This window comes from Oncorhynchus kisutch, linkage group LG2 (assembly GCF_002021735.2).
Source record: "Oncorhynchus kisutch isolate 150728-3 linkage group LG2, Okis_V2, whole genome shotgun sequence".
Classification (NCBI taxonomy): domain Eukaryota; kingdom Metazoa; phylum Chordata; class Actinopteri; order Salmoniformes; family Salmonidae; genus Oncorhynchus; species Oncorhynchus kisutch.
Genome location: NC_034175.2, coordinates 14,750,803 through 14,770,311, shown reverse-complemented (window position 1 = coordinate 14,770,311; position 19,509 = coordinate 14,750,803). Strand labels below are relative to the sequence as shown.

The 19,509-nt window shown below is 40.8% G+C and overlaps 2 protein-coding genes and 1 pseudogene across 2 annotated transcripts; all 3 read left to right on the top strand.

The window, feature by feature from the left end:
- The first annotated feature begins 1,126 nt into the window (after positions 1-1,126).
- Positions 1,127-5,200, top strand: LOC109901912 (C-C chemokine receptor type 5-like). The gene is made up of 2 exons (XM_020497924.2): positions 1,127-1,285; positions 2,994-5,200. The coding sequence occupies exon 2, from the start codon at positions 3,002-3,004 to the stop codon at positions 4,061-4,063; it is 1,062 nt and encodes a 353-aa protein (XP_020353513.2). The 5' UTR covers positions 1,127-1,285; positions 2,994-3,001; the 3' UTR covers positions 4,064-5,200.
- An 880-nt stretch (positions 5,201-6,080) lies between these two features.
- On the top strand, positions 6,081-10,865 carry LOC109901913 (C-C chemokine receptor type 4). The gene is made up of 2 exons (XM_020497925.2): positions 6,081-6,266; positions 9,203-10,865. Exon 2 carries the CDS (start codon positions 9,207-9,209, stop codon positions 10,251-10,253), a length of 1,047 nt encoding a protein of 348 aa, XP_020353514.1. The 5' UTR covers positions 6,081-6,266; positions 9,203-9,206; the 3' UTR covers positions 10,254-10,865.
- Positions 10,866-11,154: 289 nt separating this feature from the next.
- Positions 11,155-14,162, top strand: LOC109901922 (C-C chemokine receptor type 5-like; annotated as a pseudogene).
- The last annotated feature ends 5,347 nt before the right edge of the window (positions 14,163-19,509 follow it).

Below are 19,509 nucleotides of genomic sequence, written 5' to 3'. Positions count from 1 at the left end.
TGACGCAAGCAGGAATATTCGATTTTAAAAAACTGATTAAAAATCAACATATGGAACAGCGGGGACTGTGAAGCAACACAAACATTGGCACAGACACATGCATACACACACACGATAACATACGCACTATACATACACACTGTACATACACATGGATTTAGTACTGTAGATATGTGGCAGTGGTGGAGTAGGGGCTTGAGGGCACACGGTGTGTTGTGAAACCTGTGAATGTATTGTAATGTTTTAAAATGGTATGACCTGCCTTCCATTTGCTGGTGGGGATCCATAATAAATACAAAAATACAAATATAGAGTTGAAGTGTCTATAATTTTGAGTTTGCATCCCAATATTCCACTTTATATGCTTCACAGAGGACTGAAATATAATAATTTGACATAGAAACACCGGATTTTCTGAATTTATTAAACTTTTTAATAACATTTCACCCATGAGGCCACTCGATCATTTGACTGCAGGAAGGGCTACATACAGTCTCTACTGCTACATAAAAAGGCTACTTCGCTGTATTTCACTCTTCATGGTGTGCCTCATGCTGACTTTTTTTCCCCATATCATGTAAAATGGATGGAATTAAATCATATTATATATTTTTGAATATATTACATAAAAAAATATAAAAAATTGGGGTGGAGGGTTTGCTCCAGCGCCATATACTGTATCTCTATCTATGGCTCTGGGTCCCTCCACACCATTTGTCCCACAAGTGCATGCTCTACTCTCTGACAAACAGATCATGTTTGCTTGTGATCATATCAGGACATGTGTTGACTTTGATGTTCAAAAGACTACACTCTTAGAAAAAAAGAGTTCCAAAAGTGTTTTGGCAGTCCACATAGGATAATGTTTTTTTGGTTCCAGGTGGAACTCTTTTTGGTTTCAGGTAGAACTCTTTTGAATTCCATGTATAACCCTATATGGAAAGTTTTCTACATGGAACATAAAAAGGTTCTACCTGGAACAAAAAGGGTTCTACCTGGAATCAAAAAGGGTTCTCCAATGGGGACAGCCGAAGAACCGTTTCGGTTCTAGATAGCACCTTTTTTTCTAAGAGTGTACAACCAAACCTCAGAGTCTAAAATTACCAGCATGAAACAAACCCAACTTCACTATAATACTTTCACATTACCTCCTTCTAAGGGAGGTGGAGGAATGCAGCAGCAGTAATATAGGCTATTGTACATCAGGACAATACATTCATCTTCAAGAGACTTCAAGAAACCCCAAAGAAACCCCAAAGAGCTAATTGATCATTAATTATACCTGGTGAGTACTTTTTGTCAACATCTAGAAACCTATTGAAGATATAAAATCTATACCTATTTCTAAGAGGTAACACAACAATTATTTATGCTTGTGACATTTTAAGCATTAAAAAATGAACAAAAATTACATAATTACTTGAAGTGATGAATAGAGTTTAAAAAAGATAGCCGTTGGATTACCGTACTCAATTTGTGCCCCAATTTAAATACACTTTTGTTAATATATATAATATGAATTATAGACTACTTACAGGACTCTCCAACTCTGTTCCTGGAGAGCTACCCTCCTTTAGGTTTTCAATACAACCCTAGTTGTAACTAACCTAATTCAGTTTATCCACCAGCTAATTATTAGAATCAGGTGCCCTGGATTAGGATTGGAGTGAAAATCAACAGTAGCTCTCCTACAGTAGCTCTCCAGGAACAGGGTTGGAGAGCCCTGGCTATGACTTTCTAGATTTCTTTGACGGTGTAGTGAACACCTATAAGCACCTGAAGGTGTCAGAGCAGCCCCATAATCTGTATAATCAGCCTGTATAACAAACTAAATATGCTTCTCTGCTAAAATCTGGGTAGAATCTGTAAATTAATGTGAGTCTTATTCAGTACATTTAGTAATCTACCAACCTTGCCAGAAGACATGCCAGCTAAGATAGTTAGACAAGCTACTCTAACCTGATTGATAGGCAGAAATGGCTTCTTGGTAGCTAGTTATGAGGTTGGGAACCTATCCGGACTAGCTAAACCCAACTTCATAAAATTGCTAGGTGGCTAGTAGTATTACAGAAAAACAAACAAACAAAATTAACAAAAAAATTGCTTGCATTTTCAGACAAATCTGAGGGAACGGGAAAGAGGGCATGTGCCCCTGTGCTGCCTATGGGCATGGCGCTTGTGTTTGTTTTGTTTGTTTTGATGAATATTCAGTACAGCGATTATATTTCAAAGGAACAATTTAAAGGGGGAATTTGTGATTGTTTTTGGAAACAATGTAATTGTAAACAAACACAGTATAGCTTAAACTATAATATTGATCTCATGGATGGTCCTTGCATCCATAGCTACAGTATGTATATGAATATGGAGCCAACAAGGTTAAGAATCTATTACAGTGCCCTTGCGCAAGGGCGCACTTAACCCCAATTGCTCCAGGGGCCCTGGACAATGTTGACCCTGGCCGTGACCCCACTCCCTGTGTGTGTCAGGATATTTTTTTTAACCTTTATTTAACTAGGCAAGTCAGTTAAGAACAACTTCTAATTTTCAATGATGGACTAGGAACAGTGGGTTAACTGCCTTGTTCAGGGGTAGAATAACAGATTTTTTCCTTGTCAGCTCAGGGATTTGATCTTGCAACCTTCCTGTTACTAGTCCAACGCTCTAACCACTAGGCTACCTGCCGCCCCAACTTCATATGCAAGAAACACATTTCCATTACAAAGATGAACAAGTAAATTCCCACAAGTGTGTAACAGGACTAATATAAGCACCTCCCCCAAAATGATTATTATAATTAGTAGGTTCCAATTGTCCAGCCCCATCCCTCAGCTGTTTAACCAAACAGTGGCAGGGTGGCTCCTTTTTTATTTTTTGCAGATTGTTTGCAGATTTATTTGCAACTGCAGATTGCCACTATGACAATTCAGGTTGATTTTGAATGAAAGCACACCACCTTGACTAATAACAATACTATTTCTGTCTTTCTACAGACAAGGATATGGAGCCAACAACAGATTATAACTATTCTGCCTACTACGATGGTGGAGAAGGGTTAGATACATCAGAGGGCCAGCCATGCAACAATGCCAATGTGAAGGAGTTTGGACGGGTGTTTCTGCCTACATTCTACAGCCTGGTCTTCATCGTGGGCGTCATCGGTAACGGCCTGGTGGTCTATGTCCTGGTGAAGTTTAGGAGGACCAGAAGCATGACAGACCTCTGTCTCCTCAATCTGGCAATGTCTGACCTTTTCTTCGTCATCTCCCTGCCTTTCTGGTCCCACTATGCCACCGCAGCCGAGTGGCTCCTGGGGGACTTTATGTGCCGACTGGTAACCGGACTGTACATGCTGGGGTTTTATGGCAGCATCTTCTTCATGGTGATCTTGACAGTGGATCGCTATGTGGTCATAGTCCACTCTCACAAAATGGCCAGGCTCAGATCTGTCAGAGTAGGGGTCACTCTGTCTCTGCTCATGTGGGCTCTCAGTCTCTGTGCCTCTCTGCCTACAATCATCTTCACAAAAGTAAATAATGAGTCTGGGCTTACAACATGTAAACCAGAGTATCCAGACGGTAGCATGTGGCGCCAGGTTTCTTATTTAGAGATGAATGTCTTGGGTCTACTTCTCCCTCTCTCCGTCATGGTGATCTGCTATTGCAGAATCGTTCCGATGTTAGTCAATATCAAAACCACCAAAAAGCACAAAGCCATCAAACTGATAATCATCATAGTAGTGGTCTTTTTCTGCTTTTGGACCCCATACAATGTGGTCATTCTCCTGCGTTATCTGGAGGAACAAAGCTATTTTGGGGACTGTACAACTCACAAGAACATAGACCTGGCAATGCAGTGGACAGAGGTGATCGCGTTCACACACTGTTGTTTGAATCCGATCATCTATGCCTTTGTAGGGCAGAAATTCATGAGTCTTGTCCTGAAGTTACTAAGAAAATGGATGCCAATGTGCTTCGCCAGGCCTAATATTAGTGAGTTGTCTGAACGAAAAAGCTCAGTCTATTCCAGGTCTTCTGAAATAACATCTACAAGATTTATGTAGATTGACTTGTATACAAGCACAATTCAAATATACAAACTTTGAGAAGGGAAAAGACAGTAAAAGATGCAAGGAAAAACTACAAACAAATGTAAGGAGGATTTCTTTGAAAGTGTGGCCACCCTAGCTGTGAATCTATGCTTACAGTAGATACAGTAGTTATCAGTTGCTCTTTTGTATCTTTACATGCTCCAATTCCTTTGTTGATAGATACCTTTAAAGAGTGTTAGTTGAGTCCTCATGTGGTATTGTGTGAAGTGTGAAAAAAAGTAAACAAATTGACAGTATGTACAGTGCATTCAGAAAGTATTCAGACCCCTTTCCTTTCCTTATTTACATAAGTAGTCAGACCTTTTGTTCGAAATTGAGCTCAGGTGCATCCTGTTTCCGTTGATCATCCTTGAGATGTTTCTACATCTTGGTTGGAGTCCCCCTGTGGTAAATTCAATTGATACGACATGATTTGGAAAGGCACACACCTGTCTATATAAGGTCCCACAGTTGACAGTGCATGTCAGAGCAAAAACCAAGCCATGAGGTCGGACAGGATTGTGCCAAGGTACAGATCTGGGGAAGGGTACCAAAACAGTTCTGCAACATTGAAGGTTCCCCAAGAAAACAGTGGCTCCATCATTCTTAAATAGAAGAACTTTGGAACCACCAAGACTCTTCCTAGAGCTGGCCGCCTGGCCAAACTGAGCAATCGAGGGAGAACGGCCTTGGTCAGAGAGGTGACCAAGAATCCGATTGTCACTCTGACAGAGCTCCAGAGTTCCTATGTGGAGATGGAAGAACCTTCCAGAAGGACAACCATCTCTACAGGACTCTGCCAATCAGGCCTTTATGGTAGAGTGGCCAGACAGAAGCCACTCCTCAGTAAAAGGCACATGACAGACTCTCAGACCACAGAACACAATAGTATGTGGCATGAAACCACTGCCACTTAACAATGTTATGTTACGTACTATATACCGTATACATGACTGTATAGGATTTGTGATTACCTTGTCTTCATTTTTTTCAATAACATGTTTCTTTTTTATTTCAAACCACACTTTTGACAGTTTGTTAATGGTATACGGTATTCTGTATGTAACGGTCATTTAGAAAATATCAATAAAGTCTTGTTTGGTGACATTTCCCCGCTGTACCTTTTACTTGATGTTTACTTATTCAGCTTGGTCTACATGCACAGAGAGACATCACTTCACACCAAAACAACACAGGAACATAGCATTGACATAGCTTACATGAAATAAGGAAGTGAGACTCAGAAGTGTCAAGGAAGTAAACGGCCAGCTACTTCTCGTAGTCCTTGTGTGGGTTATGTCTGTAGTAGTAGAAGGAGGTTGAGGTTTAGAGAGGTAGGCTGGTAACCGAACGGTTGCCGGTTTGAATCTCAGGGCTGATGGGGAAATCTGGTGGGAGTGTGCCAGAAAGTTCTACATAAATAGCTTTGTAGAACTTTCTAGGAAACGCATATTGTCAAATCTCATCCAATATGGAAGCAAGCTATTGTAAGATAAGCACAAGAGGCTGGAAAAAGCCCAGAGCAGTGCCATTAAATCTTGTAAAAGATTAAGTGACTTGCTCAAGGGCACAACGGCAACAGGCGGCACATGAGGTTCTGATGTCAGCAACTCTGTGGTTGCTGGCACACTCCCACCAGATTTCCCCATCAGCCCTGAGATTCAAACCGGCAACCATTCGGTTACCAGCCTACCTCTCTAAACCTCAACCTCCTTCTACTACTACAGACATAACCCACACAAGGACTAACCCACACAAGGACTACTTCCATGTATGAATGTTACAGAATGTACCTTTTAAAATGTTATATACTCTATTCATTTTTCATTTCTATCTTTCCATCTGAAAAGCAGTTCAAAGCAGCATCTACATGCGTGACAGATATCTGTATGTTAGGTGATGTTTCCCTCACCCACACTCATTCCCAGACATTTAGTTAGAGGGCCATTACAGGAAACCCACATTCACACCTCAGCCTGCTCAATGCAGCAATGCAAAGAAATAGTTATCTAGAGCACACCTTACTAGAAGAAAGTTGCAATCATTGGTACAAAAGAATAGAGTAGACAAAACCTAAGAGTAGTTTCCCAGCCACACTGTTTCAACCAGCACACACGTTATCACCAGAGGGAGGGTTACAGCATTCAATCTGTACATCAGAAAAGAAGAGACTGGGGTAAATAACATACATTTTCACTTCATCATAGCCTGCTTATAGACATACAGCCAATGCAGGCACAGACAGTCTGAAGGTGTGTTAGCCTCACAGGAACTACAAAATGGGGTCTGTCAATAGGGGGTGTCAGTATTTAGCAGGTGGTGGTGGTTGGTGATGTGTGAGATCATATGGGTTGTGGTTTGATTCTGGTTAGGATTAAAGAGCATGTAGAAATAGTCTTTAGATCCATTTACAGTTCTGTGCTTGAATCATTTTTTGGGATCTGTCAATACATACATTCTGAGGGAAAAAGTATGGTTTTGAAAATGTTATGTTTAATTTTTAGATATATATTTTTTAAAGAACACATTGTATTAGTACATTAATATGGCCCTACGGGGTAATAACTTTAAAAATTAACAATGAGTGTGTCAAGGCTTTGTAGCTGTTGTTCTTTGAACCAAAAAAATGTCAGTCTTCAGCTTACATAACCTTGACAACGACAGTAATAAATGCCTTGTTGTACGACATAAGATTTCCGAAGATGTATTATAAGGGGATGTTTCTTTGTAATCTCCATCAAGTATGTAGAGTAGGTTAATTCCCACAGGTTGTTTCGAATGACACATTTATCTTTATATCAGTCATCATAATGTTTTAAAGTTTATCATTACACTCTGTGTCACGGGTGTCATTGGAAGTAGACCAAAGTGCAGAGTGGTGAGCGTACATTTTATTTTATTTTAAAAGAAACTTAACAAAGTTAACTACCCACACAAAAAGGAAGGACAAAGGGCTACCTAAGTATGATTCCCAATCAGAGACAACGATAGACAGCTGATTGATTGATTGATTGATTGATTGATTGAGAACCATACCCGGCCAAAACATAGAAATCAAGAAACATAGAAAACAAAACATAGAATGCCCACCCAAATCACACCCTGACCAAACCAAAATAGAGACATAAAAAGGCTCTCTCAGGTCAGGGTGTGACACTGTGATTCATTTGAAAGCATTGTAATTTATTTTAAATAATCATTAGTTAAAACACAGTTACCATGGAAACTGATAGATTACGTGTTGCTAAAGTATTAAGTAATACAAGTATGATGCCATAATGGTGTAAGTAGGGGGATGAGTGACAAATTAACATTTGAAGTAACATATGCTTTTATAATCTCGGCAGTGTGCAGGTAACCATTCAGAAAAAAAGGCATAGAATTAGGAAGTAGAATACTAGAATGAACATTAACCTTCTAATAATGGGATAAAAGTCAGTCATTTTGGTCAGGGTGGATAAGGTATTGTGTAAAATATTGAATTTGAAGAATGTTTCTGCACTGTATGTTTGTTTGTTAGCTAGCTAGACAGACAGTTGTAGAGGAATGATTCCATACATTTTTCAAATTCCATTGAAACAATGCAGTCAATACACAGCCATACACTGGCTGATATCAATTAATGATAGGACAAGTTGTAAATGCAACAAGTACAGATATGGTATCGTATAATAGCACTCCTAGCTTTCCAAGAAAACAAAAACTGTTTCAAGTTTTATTGTCACGTGCACAAGTACAGTGAAATGCCTTTCTTGCAAGCTATTTCCCAACAATGCAGTAATTGATACCAGTAGTACTATAACATGAAGTAAAGTAGAACAAAAACACACTAGAAACAGAAATAAGAAGAACAAGAGAAAGTAAGTAAGCTATATACAGGGTCAGAGCCAATACCATATACAGTATACAATGTGCAGGTATACTGGAGTGGTAGAGGTACATACATGTATGTATCTGGGTAAGGTGACTAGGCATCAGGATATATGATAAACAGAGTAGCAGCAGTGTATATGATGATTTTATGTGAGTGTGTGTGCATGTGTATAGAGTGGGTATGAATGTGTGTGCGTGTTATATGTGTGTTTGAGCAAATGGTGTGTGTGCTTGTGTTGGAGGGTCAGTGTGAGTGTGTGTGAGTGAGTGTGTAGAGTCAGTGCAAAAATGTAAATAAAATAAAAGAGTCAATGCAAATAGTCTGTGTAGCCATTTTGTTAGCTATTTAGCAGTCTTATGGCTTGGGGGATAAAAGCTGTTCCGGAGCCTGTTGCTGTCAGACTTGTTGCTCCGGTACCACTTGGTGTGCCGAAAGGAGAGAGAAGAGTCTATGGCTTGGGTGGCTGGAGTCTAACCATTTTCTGGGCCTTCCTTTCACATTGCCTGATATTGAGGTCCTGGATGGCAGGGAGCTCGGCTTTCCGCACCACCCTCTATAGTGACATTTATGGTCTGTTAACATACATACTGAACAAAAAGATAGACGCAACATGCAACAACTTCAATGGTTCTACTGAGTTACAGTTCATATAAGGAAATCAGTCAATTGAAATAATGGATTTCACATGACTGGGCAGGGGTGCAACCATGGGTGGGCCTTAGAGGGCATAGGCCCACCCACTTGGGAGCCAGGACCACCCACTGGGGAGCCAGGCCCTGCCAATCAGAATGAGTTTTTTTTACAAAAGGGCTTTATTACAGACAGAAATACTCCTCAGTTTCATCAGCCGTCCGGGTGGCTGGTCTCAGTGTATTTTAGAGGCAATTTATACAGAAACTTGACATAAAACCCGTATAAACTACATTTATAATTATATGCTCATATTTTAGGTTGACAATATATATATTACACATTTCTAATATCACATGCCTAGAACATGCGTTTCTGATATCACATTTCCACATATGTAAAATCAGGATTATGCCTCTACTGCCATTCATTCCAATTAGACTGATGTCTCCTTGACCAATATGGCTGCCATTTGAACCCCATTCTGGAACTTTGAGGGTTTATAACATAGAGATCCTATTAAATTACTACTAGGGCCATGACAATGGGATGCACACAATACAGCATTGATTGTTAGCTAACAATTCACACCATCCTTTTTTCCTCAGTAAGATGAATACAACCGAGGCCACCAGCACAGATGGTTACAGTGGCGATGACTACTATGGCAACATGAACAGCCCCTGTAGCACTGGCACCAGTCTAACCCAAGGGTCCAACTACCAGCCCATTCTCTTCTACCTGGTGTTCACCCTGGGTCTGACAGGCAACAGTCTGGTGCTCTGGGTCCTCCTCAAGTACATGAAACTGAAGACCATGACAGACATCTGTCTGCTGAACCTAGCCCTATCTGACCTGCTCCTCGCCCTCTCTCTGCCTCTCTGGGCCTACCACGCCCAGGGTCATGAGTTTGAAGGGGACAGTCCGTGTAAGATCATGGCTGGTGTCTACCAGGTGGGCTTCTACAGCAGCATCCTGTTTGTGACCCTGATGAGTGTGGATCGCTACCTGGCCATCGTTCACGCCGTGGCCGCCATGAGGGCCAGGACGCTGCGCTACGGAGCGCTGGCGAGCATCATCGTCTGGGTAGCGTCCATCGGCGCTGCTCTCCCTGAAGCTATCTTCGCAGCAGAAGTGTGGGAGGATGACGAGGACAGTGGTTCAAGTTGCCAGCGGATTTACCCAGAGGACACAGAGAAGACATGGAAGTTGTTACGGAACTTTGGTGAAAACGGAGTGGGGCTCGTCCTATGTCTGCCCATAGTGGTCTTTTGTTACATCAGTATTCTCACTGTACTACAGAGGTTAAGGAACTCCAAAAAAGACAGGGCCATGAAACTGATATTCGCCATCGTGGGTGTGTTTGTAGTCTCCTGGGTCCCTTACAACGTTGTGGTTTTCCTCCAGACCCTTCAGATGTTTGACATTGGGAATAGCTGTGAGGCTTCAACACAGCTTGATAAAGCTATGGAGGTGACAGAGACCATAGCTCTGGCTCACTGCTGTGTCAACCCAGTCATTTATGCTTTTGTAGGAGAGAAATTCAGAAAGTGTTTGGGCACTGTGCTCTCTAGATATCCGCTGTGTAAGAAGCTCAGCAAACATGCAATGGTGAGCAGCAGAGGATCAGAAAACGAGACTTCTAACACAGCTGTGTGATTGTACTGCTGACAGACAATACTTCCACTGCTGAAAACCTGTTTGATACCTTTTCCTTGAGCAGAAGACCAATTTCTGTTCGTATGGAATAATGAAGTATTCTTCTGAACACTGACTTGCATATAAATGAAGTGTAACTGTATAATATTTAACTTTAAATGTATTTTGATGAGCTCTGACTATTTGTTTAAGGGCTGTTTATGTTTTGATTACCTATGTATGTATTTCATGTACAGTACAGGCCTGCACAACATTTTGCTACAGCATAATATCAATATGTTTTGCATAGAGATTATCTCAACTTTTATTCTTATTGTATGCACACATTTTTGTTATAACATTAAAACACAACCATGAGCAGGGTTGTGGCCAGAGGACTGCTACTGGATGGCCAGTGGCTATCTGGCTACTCATTGGCTACATTTTCTGGCCAAATATTATTTTGGTAGAATTTTGACCGTCCTGTGATTGAGGACGTGTTTTGGTATTAACTTGAACTTGGACTTCGAGGCAAGAATTTTACCTTTTGGATTATTTTGAACTTTTGTTGGCTGAGTAGGCATTTGTGTTCCTTTCTGGAGGGTTTTCTCAATAAATCAACCTGTGAATTTTGTTGTGCTCAAACATATTTGTTCAGCATTGTGTTGTCATTTTATGCTGCTGCTGTACACCCCTATACTCCAGTTTGCTCCACAATATATTTTATTCAGTTGAAGATGCTAAATTCAAAGATGATACAGACAACAATCCTGCTACATCAGTAGGTTCAAAACTTCTTTACAGTAGGTTTACTTAGAATGGTTTTGATCCAGAAAACTCACATATCAATCTAGTCATCATAGAATTTATTTCAATTGTTCAAAGACAAGAATTATATCAGCAGTCAACATATTTAGACAATTGAATGCTAGCAATGATGCTAGAACTAATGCATCTCTAAGTCAGGCCGCAAAATGCGTTCAGTCTTCAGCTAACCACTTCGCAGTAAAGTTAGTTGTTTGAGCAGCTCTATGAGTTTGCATCATCTACAGGATATCCTGCTTGGTGGTGAACATGTTTGCAGCACAGATCAAGCCTTTGGGAGAAGCGACACTCCTCTGTTCAAATAAGATAATACATTCATGATCTTAAAAAAGGGTCTATAGTGTTCCATAAACTAAACCTGCAGCATGGATTCCTCCAGCTTCCTGTAGTGGTCCAAGCATTCATGATGCACAGGGATGTGCAGGTACAAATGCATTCCGTTTGGATTTAATTCTGCACTCAGCATAGCAGTAGAGTTTGGCCACATTTACCCCCACACCACCCCCACCAAAGACATCTGTTGGAGAAAAAAAAACTGCAGACGTAGGTTCCCTTAATAACCCACCTTGTTACGAGTCCCTGCAGGCCCCAGAACTACTGTCACACCAGAGTGTATAACCCTCAGACAAACAACTCAACCCAGATTAACAGTGAGTATATTATGCTTACTGTATGTGAGGGTTGGCTTCAGGATGCTTTGCAAAAGTTACTCTGCTATGCATAGTGATGTACAGTATCTTGAATCTTCAACATAGTGTCTCTGCAGACTTCAGCCTAATAACATTCAAGTTATTTAAAAATGTGTATTTTTTTTACATAACTTCGTAAGCAACTTTCATAAAATGAATTGCAATCCTGTAATTAGCAATGAATAATCAAAACAATTTCAGTGGTCATTTGTTACATTTTATTTCAGGGATGAAAATCACTGGATATCCTGTTCACACCACGGCAGGGTGGGACTTTATATTTTTTACTTTACAAATAGCTCTATTTGAATATTAATAGTATCATCAATTAATACATTTATCATAATAACTTATAATAATTACATCATTGCTGTAAATAATGTAATGTCATATTTTATGCTGTACAAAATGGGCCATTGATACATGCGCCTGTAATTGAGAAGCTCAAATCATTGGTAATGAATTTCAGGGGGAACACCACAACCATTCCCTTCAGCTCTGTGAGGGTTGAGAATGGGAATTCATCCAGTTACTCATATGAGAACTCATCCAGTTATGCATATGAGAACTCATCCAGTTATGCATATGAGAACTCATCCAGTTATGCATATGAGAACTCATCCAGTTATGCATATGAGAACTCATCCAGTTATGCACATGGGTAAGTTAAGGTCTAACATGTCTTGACTTTTAGAAACACTCATTTTGAGGAAAGAGTGCAATTGGTGTTACAATATTTCTGCCCCAAACGTCCAATCATGTTTTTTTTAAATGAAATATTTCTCATAGTACTTTATTTCTATGTGCATTTACTCCATTGTACTGTAAATATTGCTGTTGGTGGACCACATTTTGATAATAAGCACAACTTTCAGATTGTGTCTTTAAGAATGTTCATTCTTATCATTGGTGCTTGGTTCATTCTCATCGTCTGATCTTTTACAGCACACATTTTGCAGACACATTTGAAGTACCACATATGACTACAATAACAATGACGATGGCATTTGCAAGTACAAGGCACACGGAGCCAGCATCCTGCCAGTGATGTACTCTCTCTTCTTCACCCTGGGGTTTCTGGGGAACGTTCTGGTCCTGTGGGTCATGCTGCTGGGGGTGCTACTACGTAGCATGACCGACATGTGTCTCCTGAACCTGGACTTGGCTGACCTGCTCCTGGTCTGCTCCTTGCCTTTCTTGGCCCACCACGCTAGACACCAGTGGGTGTTTGGTGACATCATGTGCAAAGTGGTCCTCAGCACCTACCACGTTGGCTTCTACAGTGGCATCTTCTTCATCACCCTGATGAGTGTGGACAGGTCCATGCTGTTTACGCCATGAGAGCCAGAACACGGAAGTATGGGGCCATCGCTGTCGTCGTGACCTGGCTGGCTGGATTCCTGGCCTCGTTTCCTGAGGTTCTGTTTCTTAAAGTGGAGAAAAACTATGAGAAAGAAAATTGTCACCCTGTCTATGATGGACACTCTTGGGGATTTTTTGCCCTTTTCAAAATGAACACACTTGGTCTGCTAATCCCCCTCGTCATCATGGGGTTCTGCTACACACAGATTGATGGCCTGCTTTTTGGAGGATGGAGTACTGAGCAGCCTTCTGACTCTTTCTCATTGTGGTTGTGGTGTTTATTCTGCTGCTGGACTCCGTACAACATGAGGTCATTTTTCAAGGCCTTGGAGTTAAGTGAGGTCTACTCAAGCTGTGAGAGTAGCAAAGCCATCAGACTCACTCTACAGATCACAGAGGCCATGGCCTACTCCCATAGCTGCCTGAATCCCATCCTCTGTGTTTTTGTGGGGCAAAAGTTTAGAAGGCCTCTCATAAGACTGATAAACAAGGCTCCCTGCAGGATGTGTCAGTTCATGAAGTACTACCTGCCCCGGGACTTCAGAGCCTCGAGGACAGGATCTATTTACTCACAGACCACCAGCGTGGATGAGAGGTCTACTGCCGTGTGAACAGCAACTTAACTGTAAAGACAAATACATCTGACATCACATGTACTGTTCATTCCAATACATATGTAAATACCAAATCCAGTGTCAAATACAATCATCCGAAAATAATAGGCTCTGATCCAGGTGCATGGCGAAGTCAGGAAATTGTCACTCAACTCAGTTTCCCATCAGGGCATTGATTTTTACAGAAATCAACCCAATCATTATACATTTCACAAACCATTTCATTTCCCTTTGAATAGCATTTTGTCTAGTATGTCTATTTGAAGTTTTTGGCACATTTTGCAAATGTATCTTTTCTTTTAAAAGGTATCTGCTAGCACACATATGTAAATACAGTAATACTTTTTATTCTATGTAAATAAATGTATCACAGTAACTTCATCCCCTCCTGCATGAGGCAAATTATTAAAATTAAAGTACTTCCAAGATAATGTAATCAAGATATACTCAGTGACCTGGATGTTTTCTCTATGTTCCCATGTGTCAGTGCTAGAGAATATGTGAATGATGGTGCCACCACAGACCAATATCTCTTACTTCTGTTAGCAACTTATCTCACCACAAAGAGTGACACTGCTGGTGCCTTACAATGTGTACACAAAATGTAATCCTATTGTGATTCACTGCAGTATTGTAACATGTTTTATATTGATCATTATAATGGGGATGCAGAAGACATTTAGATTATAACACATTTGTCTGCTTTACCCGCTATGATATTTAATACTGGTGTGTGCACAGAAGCACACACCAGCCTTAAACCAACCTTTTTTCAATTGATGTGAGCCAGTTAATAACTACAGTAAAGCAATACAGGGCTGGCTCTAGTATGTTGGGGGGCCTAAGCGGGACTTAGTTGGAGGTCCCCAAACCTCACAACAAAACATTTAAGTGGCCCCCAAAACATGGAGCCATTAAAAAAAAAAATGTTAATTTCATGCAATTCTACACATTCTGCCATGGTGTGTGAAGAAAATGTTGCAACTTCTGCTATTTTGCCATTGGGCAGAAAGAAAACGTTGCAATTTTATAACACATTTCTTGAAATTCTACTCACTTTGCCATGTGGAAGAGAGAAGAAAAGTGCATTTTAAAGCAAATGTCCTGCAATTCTACACATTTTGTAATGACTTATGCCATGCTAATATGATATCTGAGTGAGAATGACTAAGAAAAAATATGGGGGCCCCCTGGAGGTCAGAGCCCTTGGACAAGTGCCCTGCATGCCCGGTCGGTATTCGGCCATGATTACTACAATAGTCGCTCCTGTCATTTCTCAATAGGTAATTCATCACAAGCCCACACTCCGCAAAATTGTTTTCCAATCAAGCGGCTCATGAGATCTTCTAGCTCTTGGGTATTCATGTCTTTGCTCAACTATTCTTGATTAATAATAATCCACTAAGACTTGTCTTCGGGCATTCACTTCCAAGAGTGAATCAGAGCATGCATAAACAATCATGCTGACTGTGCAGGCTTAAGGTGTACGGAAACAGATTTCCTGCCTGAGGTGACCTTAGGACACCACAGACAGATTTCCTGAGGTGTCTTCATCAGGTGATAAGCATAGAATGTGTAACCCTCTGCAAAATCATTTCTGACAATAGGTAAAGAGAGAGATCTTTTAGATGCCTCCCAGTAGCCAGGAATAGATTCTACAGATATGTTGTTATTAAATTGCAGTTGGAAAGCAGGGACCTGACGTCCGTCCCGACAGAGAGCTACATACTCTGCATTGAAGTGTTGAAAATTAAAGTTTTTTTTTATGCTGGGGATTTTTGAAATTGTCAATACCCATCCTAAACACATGCCGGGTGTCACGGGACTGTAGTGACACCTCTTGCGCTGAGATGCAGTGCCTTAGACCGCTGCGTCCATGTGTGTGTGTTAAATACATTGGCTAGCTGTGACATTAGAAGACGAAGGAGGAAGAAAAATCTCAACTTCTTTTGATTCCTACGGCTTTCCCCCCGGATTTTCACATTTCCCCAAATCTATTAAACAGTTTTTGACCAAAAATAGATCAAAGATCTACTACAGCATCAAACAAGTACAAGATAACCTTTCCACTACATGTGGTCAACACTATGTATTCTACCTATGCCAAAGAGCCCGTGGAGTTTCTTTTGAAGATGTTATGTCTCTTTATAATGATGATTTAAGAAGTAATGATAGCTTTGTAGATTGTTTTGTTAGAAAATATAAAAAGTGTTCAAGTATGTGTCCTTTAAGACCCTGTAATCAAGGCGTATGCTCACGTCAAATGTTTCAAGAATGTCACAAATGTTAAATTGTATCATTTTTCAAATAGAATGTATTGATTTTAATCATAGTCATTCAAAAGTCATTCAACCACCCAGAGAGATCATGATTAGGAAAAGGTCCAGAGACGTTCAGGGGTGTAAATGAGTTATCATCAGCCCTTCCAAAGGGGGGAGGGATTGTTAGAACATCTTTAGTGGTGCTGTAGCTCGTTTAAGGTTTTTGTTTTAAAGTTTGAATCTGTTGACGAAGCTTATTGTTGGGTACCCCCGAGAGGGGAATGTTGAGGATTGCCAGGGCCTTAAGAAACTGAAGCCACCCGGGAGGTCTTCTGTCATCAGCAACCTTGTGAGCTGCTGTGGTACTTTTAACCAAGTCCATCCTATGAGAACCCTTGACAACAGCACCCTGAAAGATAAACTCTACTTTGTCATTCCAAGTAGCAGCCCCCTTTGAGTCTTTTATCTTGTTCATAATGTATCTAACGTTTTTCCTGTTACATACCGGAACATGTGTCAACATGTCATGCATAACGTTATCTTCAACAGGCATTTGATCTTCAACCGGTAAGATTGCCGGTCCAGGCATTACAGGGGCTTGGCTCTCTAGGCACGTCATCTTTTAAAGGGTCCAGTAGGGAAAGCGATAAATGATTGGTCTCTCTCTCACCTTGTTTTACCAAGGCCAAATACCTTTGCAAGAGGTGTATTTTTGGACCTTATCATAGGGGTTCAATCCTTTTTGGTTCAAAATATCCTTCATGGTCATATCCAAATCATTTTCCACTGTTTGTCTGATATTTTCAGGACCCTGTAATTGCTGTTCAAGTCTATCCAACTCTTGTTGAGGCACCAAGTACATTTTATTGGCCTTCACACTCTGTGTTCAACCCCCACGTCTGGCAGCAAGAAGGCTGGTGATGAAGGGCACGGCTATACTTAGTAAAGGTAGAAGAAAACCCCCAGACTGTTGTATCTTAGGTCTTTTCTTTTGAAGACCGACCCTTTTATTGGCAAAGAGTTTGATCGCGGTCTTTTGTCTCGAACGTTTTAATTGGGTCAGGGTGAGTGGAATGCGTCCTTTGAGAAGATTCAAAGTAATCTCACATAGGGATAATATGAGATTTGAAGAACCGTGACCCAAGATGGCCTTCCGTTCTTTAGGTGTAGTTCCAACTAGGCTTCTCAAGAGCGACAGGTTTCTTTTTAAATGCAGAGACATAGCGGTTACTTTTTAGGAATGTAAACCGCTGGCCACTTCCACGGAAACAAGCCTGTTCAGAGCCTCAGGTGTTCAGAAGTATCTGATTTGAAATCCAGGATTAAATAAATGGCGCGTTGGTAGCATCCTCATCTCCATAAAGTAGGATTTTTTACATCTGCTGAGCTGGAGTGTTTATTTGTAGTTTGTCTCTAGGATTTTTGAACAAAACCATGTAATTGGCATTCAAACTAATGGTATGGCTATTTTTACCTTGGTGAAACACATTCTGCACCAAGTAAAGCAAGGACAGGTTTCTAAGATGAGTATATTGGGTCAAAGCTTGTGCAATTTCAGGATGTTCGCTACCTGCAAATAGCATATCATCCAAAAGCAGCCGATTGAACTTTTACCACCTCATAAAAACAGACAGGGATGTGAGTATTCCTTCAGCAAACTTGATTTTTATTTTCTTCAACAGCATACAAAGGTTGATAACATGACACCACACAATATTGTCAGGTTTCTGGGATAATACATATTAATTGTAACATAAGTCAGTAATCAAAGGTCAAGGTGGTCCCGTCAGGTAAAAGCAGTCTCTTGTCATAGACTACCCTGAATCTTTTAGTAAGTGGGGCATTCCTTAGATGGAAACCCTTTTTATCCCTAACAATCTGTTTGTAGGAGCTCAAAATGTCCAATTCACTATTCCGGTCGTTTATGAACCCCTCAACCAAGCGTTTGATTGATTCCAAGTTTACACGCGGGGCATTTTCATAGTTTTGAGTCACGCCTTTGGCTTTCAACACCACGTGCTTGTCTTTAGTCCTAAAAGCATAGCTTTTGGGACCACAGGAGGACCACTCTGTGATATGGTCACCATCTTCGAGTTCACTTGTTAAACCACCAGATAGTTGCTAAGAGGCTGGTTCCAATCACCCGGTTTGCTTACATAGACCACAGAGTCTGTGTCATGATAAAGAACACGCCTCTGCAACTGTCCCATGAGCGTGTACAGTTCAAGTCTACCATAGACAGTGGTAAATGCTGCAAGAAACACATTTACATTACCCGGGGGTAGAACCCACTTCTTGTTACATCTCCATTGCATCAGGGCAATGTCTTGACTCAAGAATGAAAAATGTGAAATTTCGTATTGGTCTGAAAAAACTAATTCCAAAAATGATTCGGGGTCTTTAATGATCAACGTTGTTAGCATATTGCTTCTCTGGGAAAGTTTGCCCCAAAGTGAGTTTAAGTACAATTGACAAATTTCTTTTGGCTTTGTTGACCTCTATTCTGTCAGGGTCAAGACGTATACCTTGTATGTACTTGTCTTTGCTCTCTTGATCTATGACCGATGCAGGATAGCCTGAAGCCATTTGCTTGCATCTCAAGAAGGTCTTGATGTACTCTTTAAAAAGAGTGTCTGATTTCCTGGAAAAGTTCCACACTTCAAAGATTTCGGCCACACGATTCCCCTTCTCTAGAGCCTTAGAGAATTCAACTATGACCCATACACCTGTCAGGGCTCTTTCTTGATCTGAATGATCACAAGACATTTTCTGGTCGTTGTTTTCGCTGCAGGTGCGACAAAGGGGAAAGAAAAGTTTTCCTTGAGTTCCCTTGTAAGGCAACACCGGCAGAAACAAACCCCTGGGCGGGTAAACAGTTGCCTTGATTAGACCAAAATAGTTTTGGGGTAAGTCAAAGTCACAGTGAATAATTTCAGGATGCCCCATAGGATAGCAGGAGGAACTCATTACATGAGGATAAAGGGATGTAAAATCTACATATCCTATTGTCTCATCGGGTTGCGCTACATACAGTAATGTCAAAGCATTGGTAAGCTCGAACATGAGGATCAGACTTTTTGACTTCGGTCCACTCATGCTCCCACATCACATTCACTTTCAATGCATAAGTAGCCTGTAAAGATTCCAATTTGTCTTGGAACTCCTGGTACATATCCCAAAAAGTATTTTGGGTTAGGACACACATGGTCTGGGGCACAAAGCAAGATTTACAACCGTGGAAGAAACACCCGTTGTACTCACACTGTCTCAACACGGTCAATCGGTGTGTGTCCATCTACGTGATACGGCCCAAACAGCTTCTCCCCACTTTTCAAAGCATGTTGAATAAAAATGTTTTTATCCTGGGCTAAGTACTCCAACCATTGAATAGACCCACTAGAGTATGACTTGAATTGGCGTCGGTAGTTGTCAGGAGATGGAATAGCTATAGATGCTGGAGGTAAAAAGTGTGTACGATAGGTTTTCATTCATGCCGATGCAATAGTTGTACAACTCCAGGGGTCAA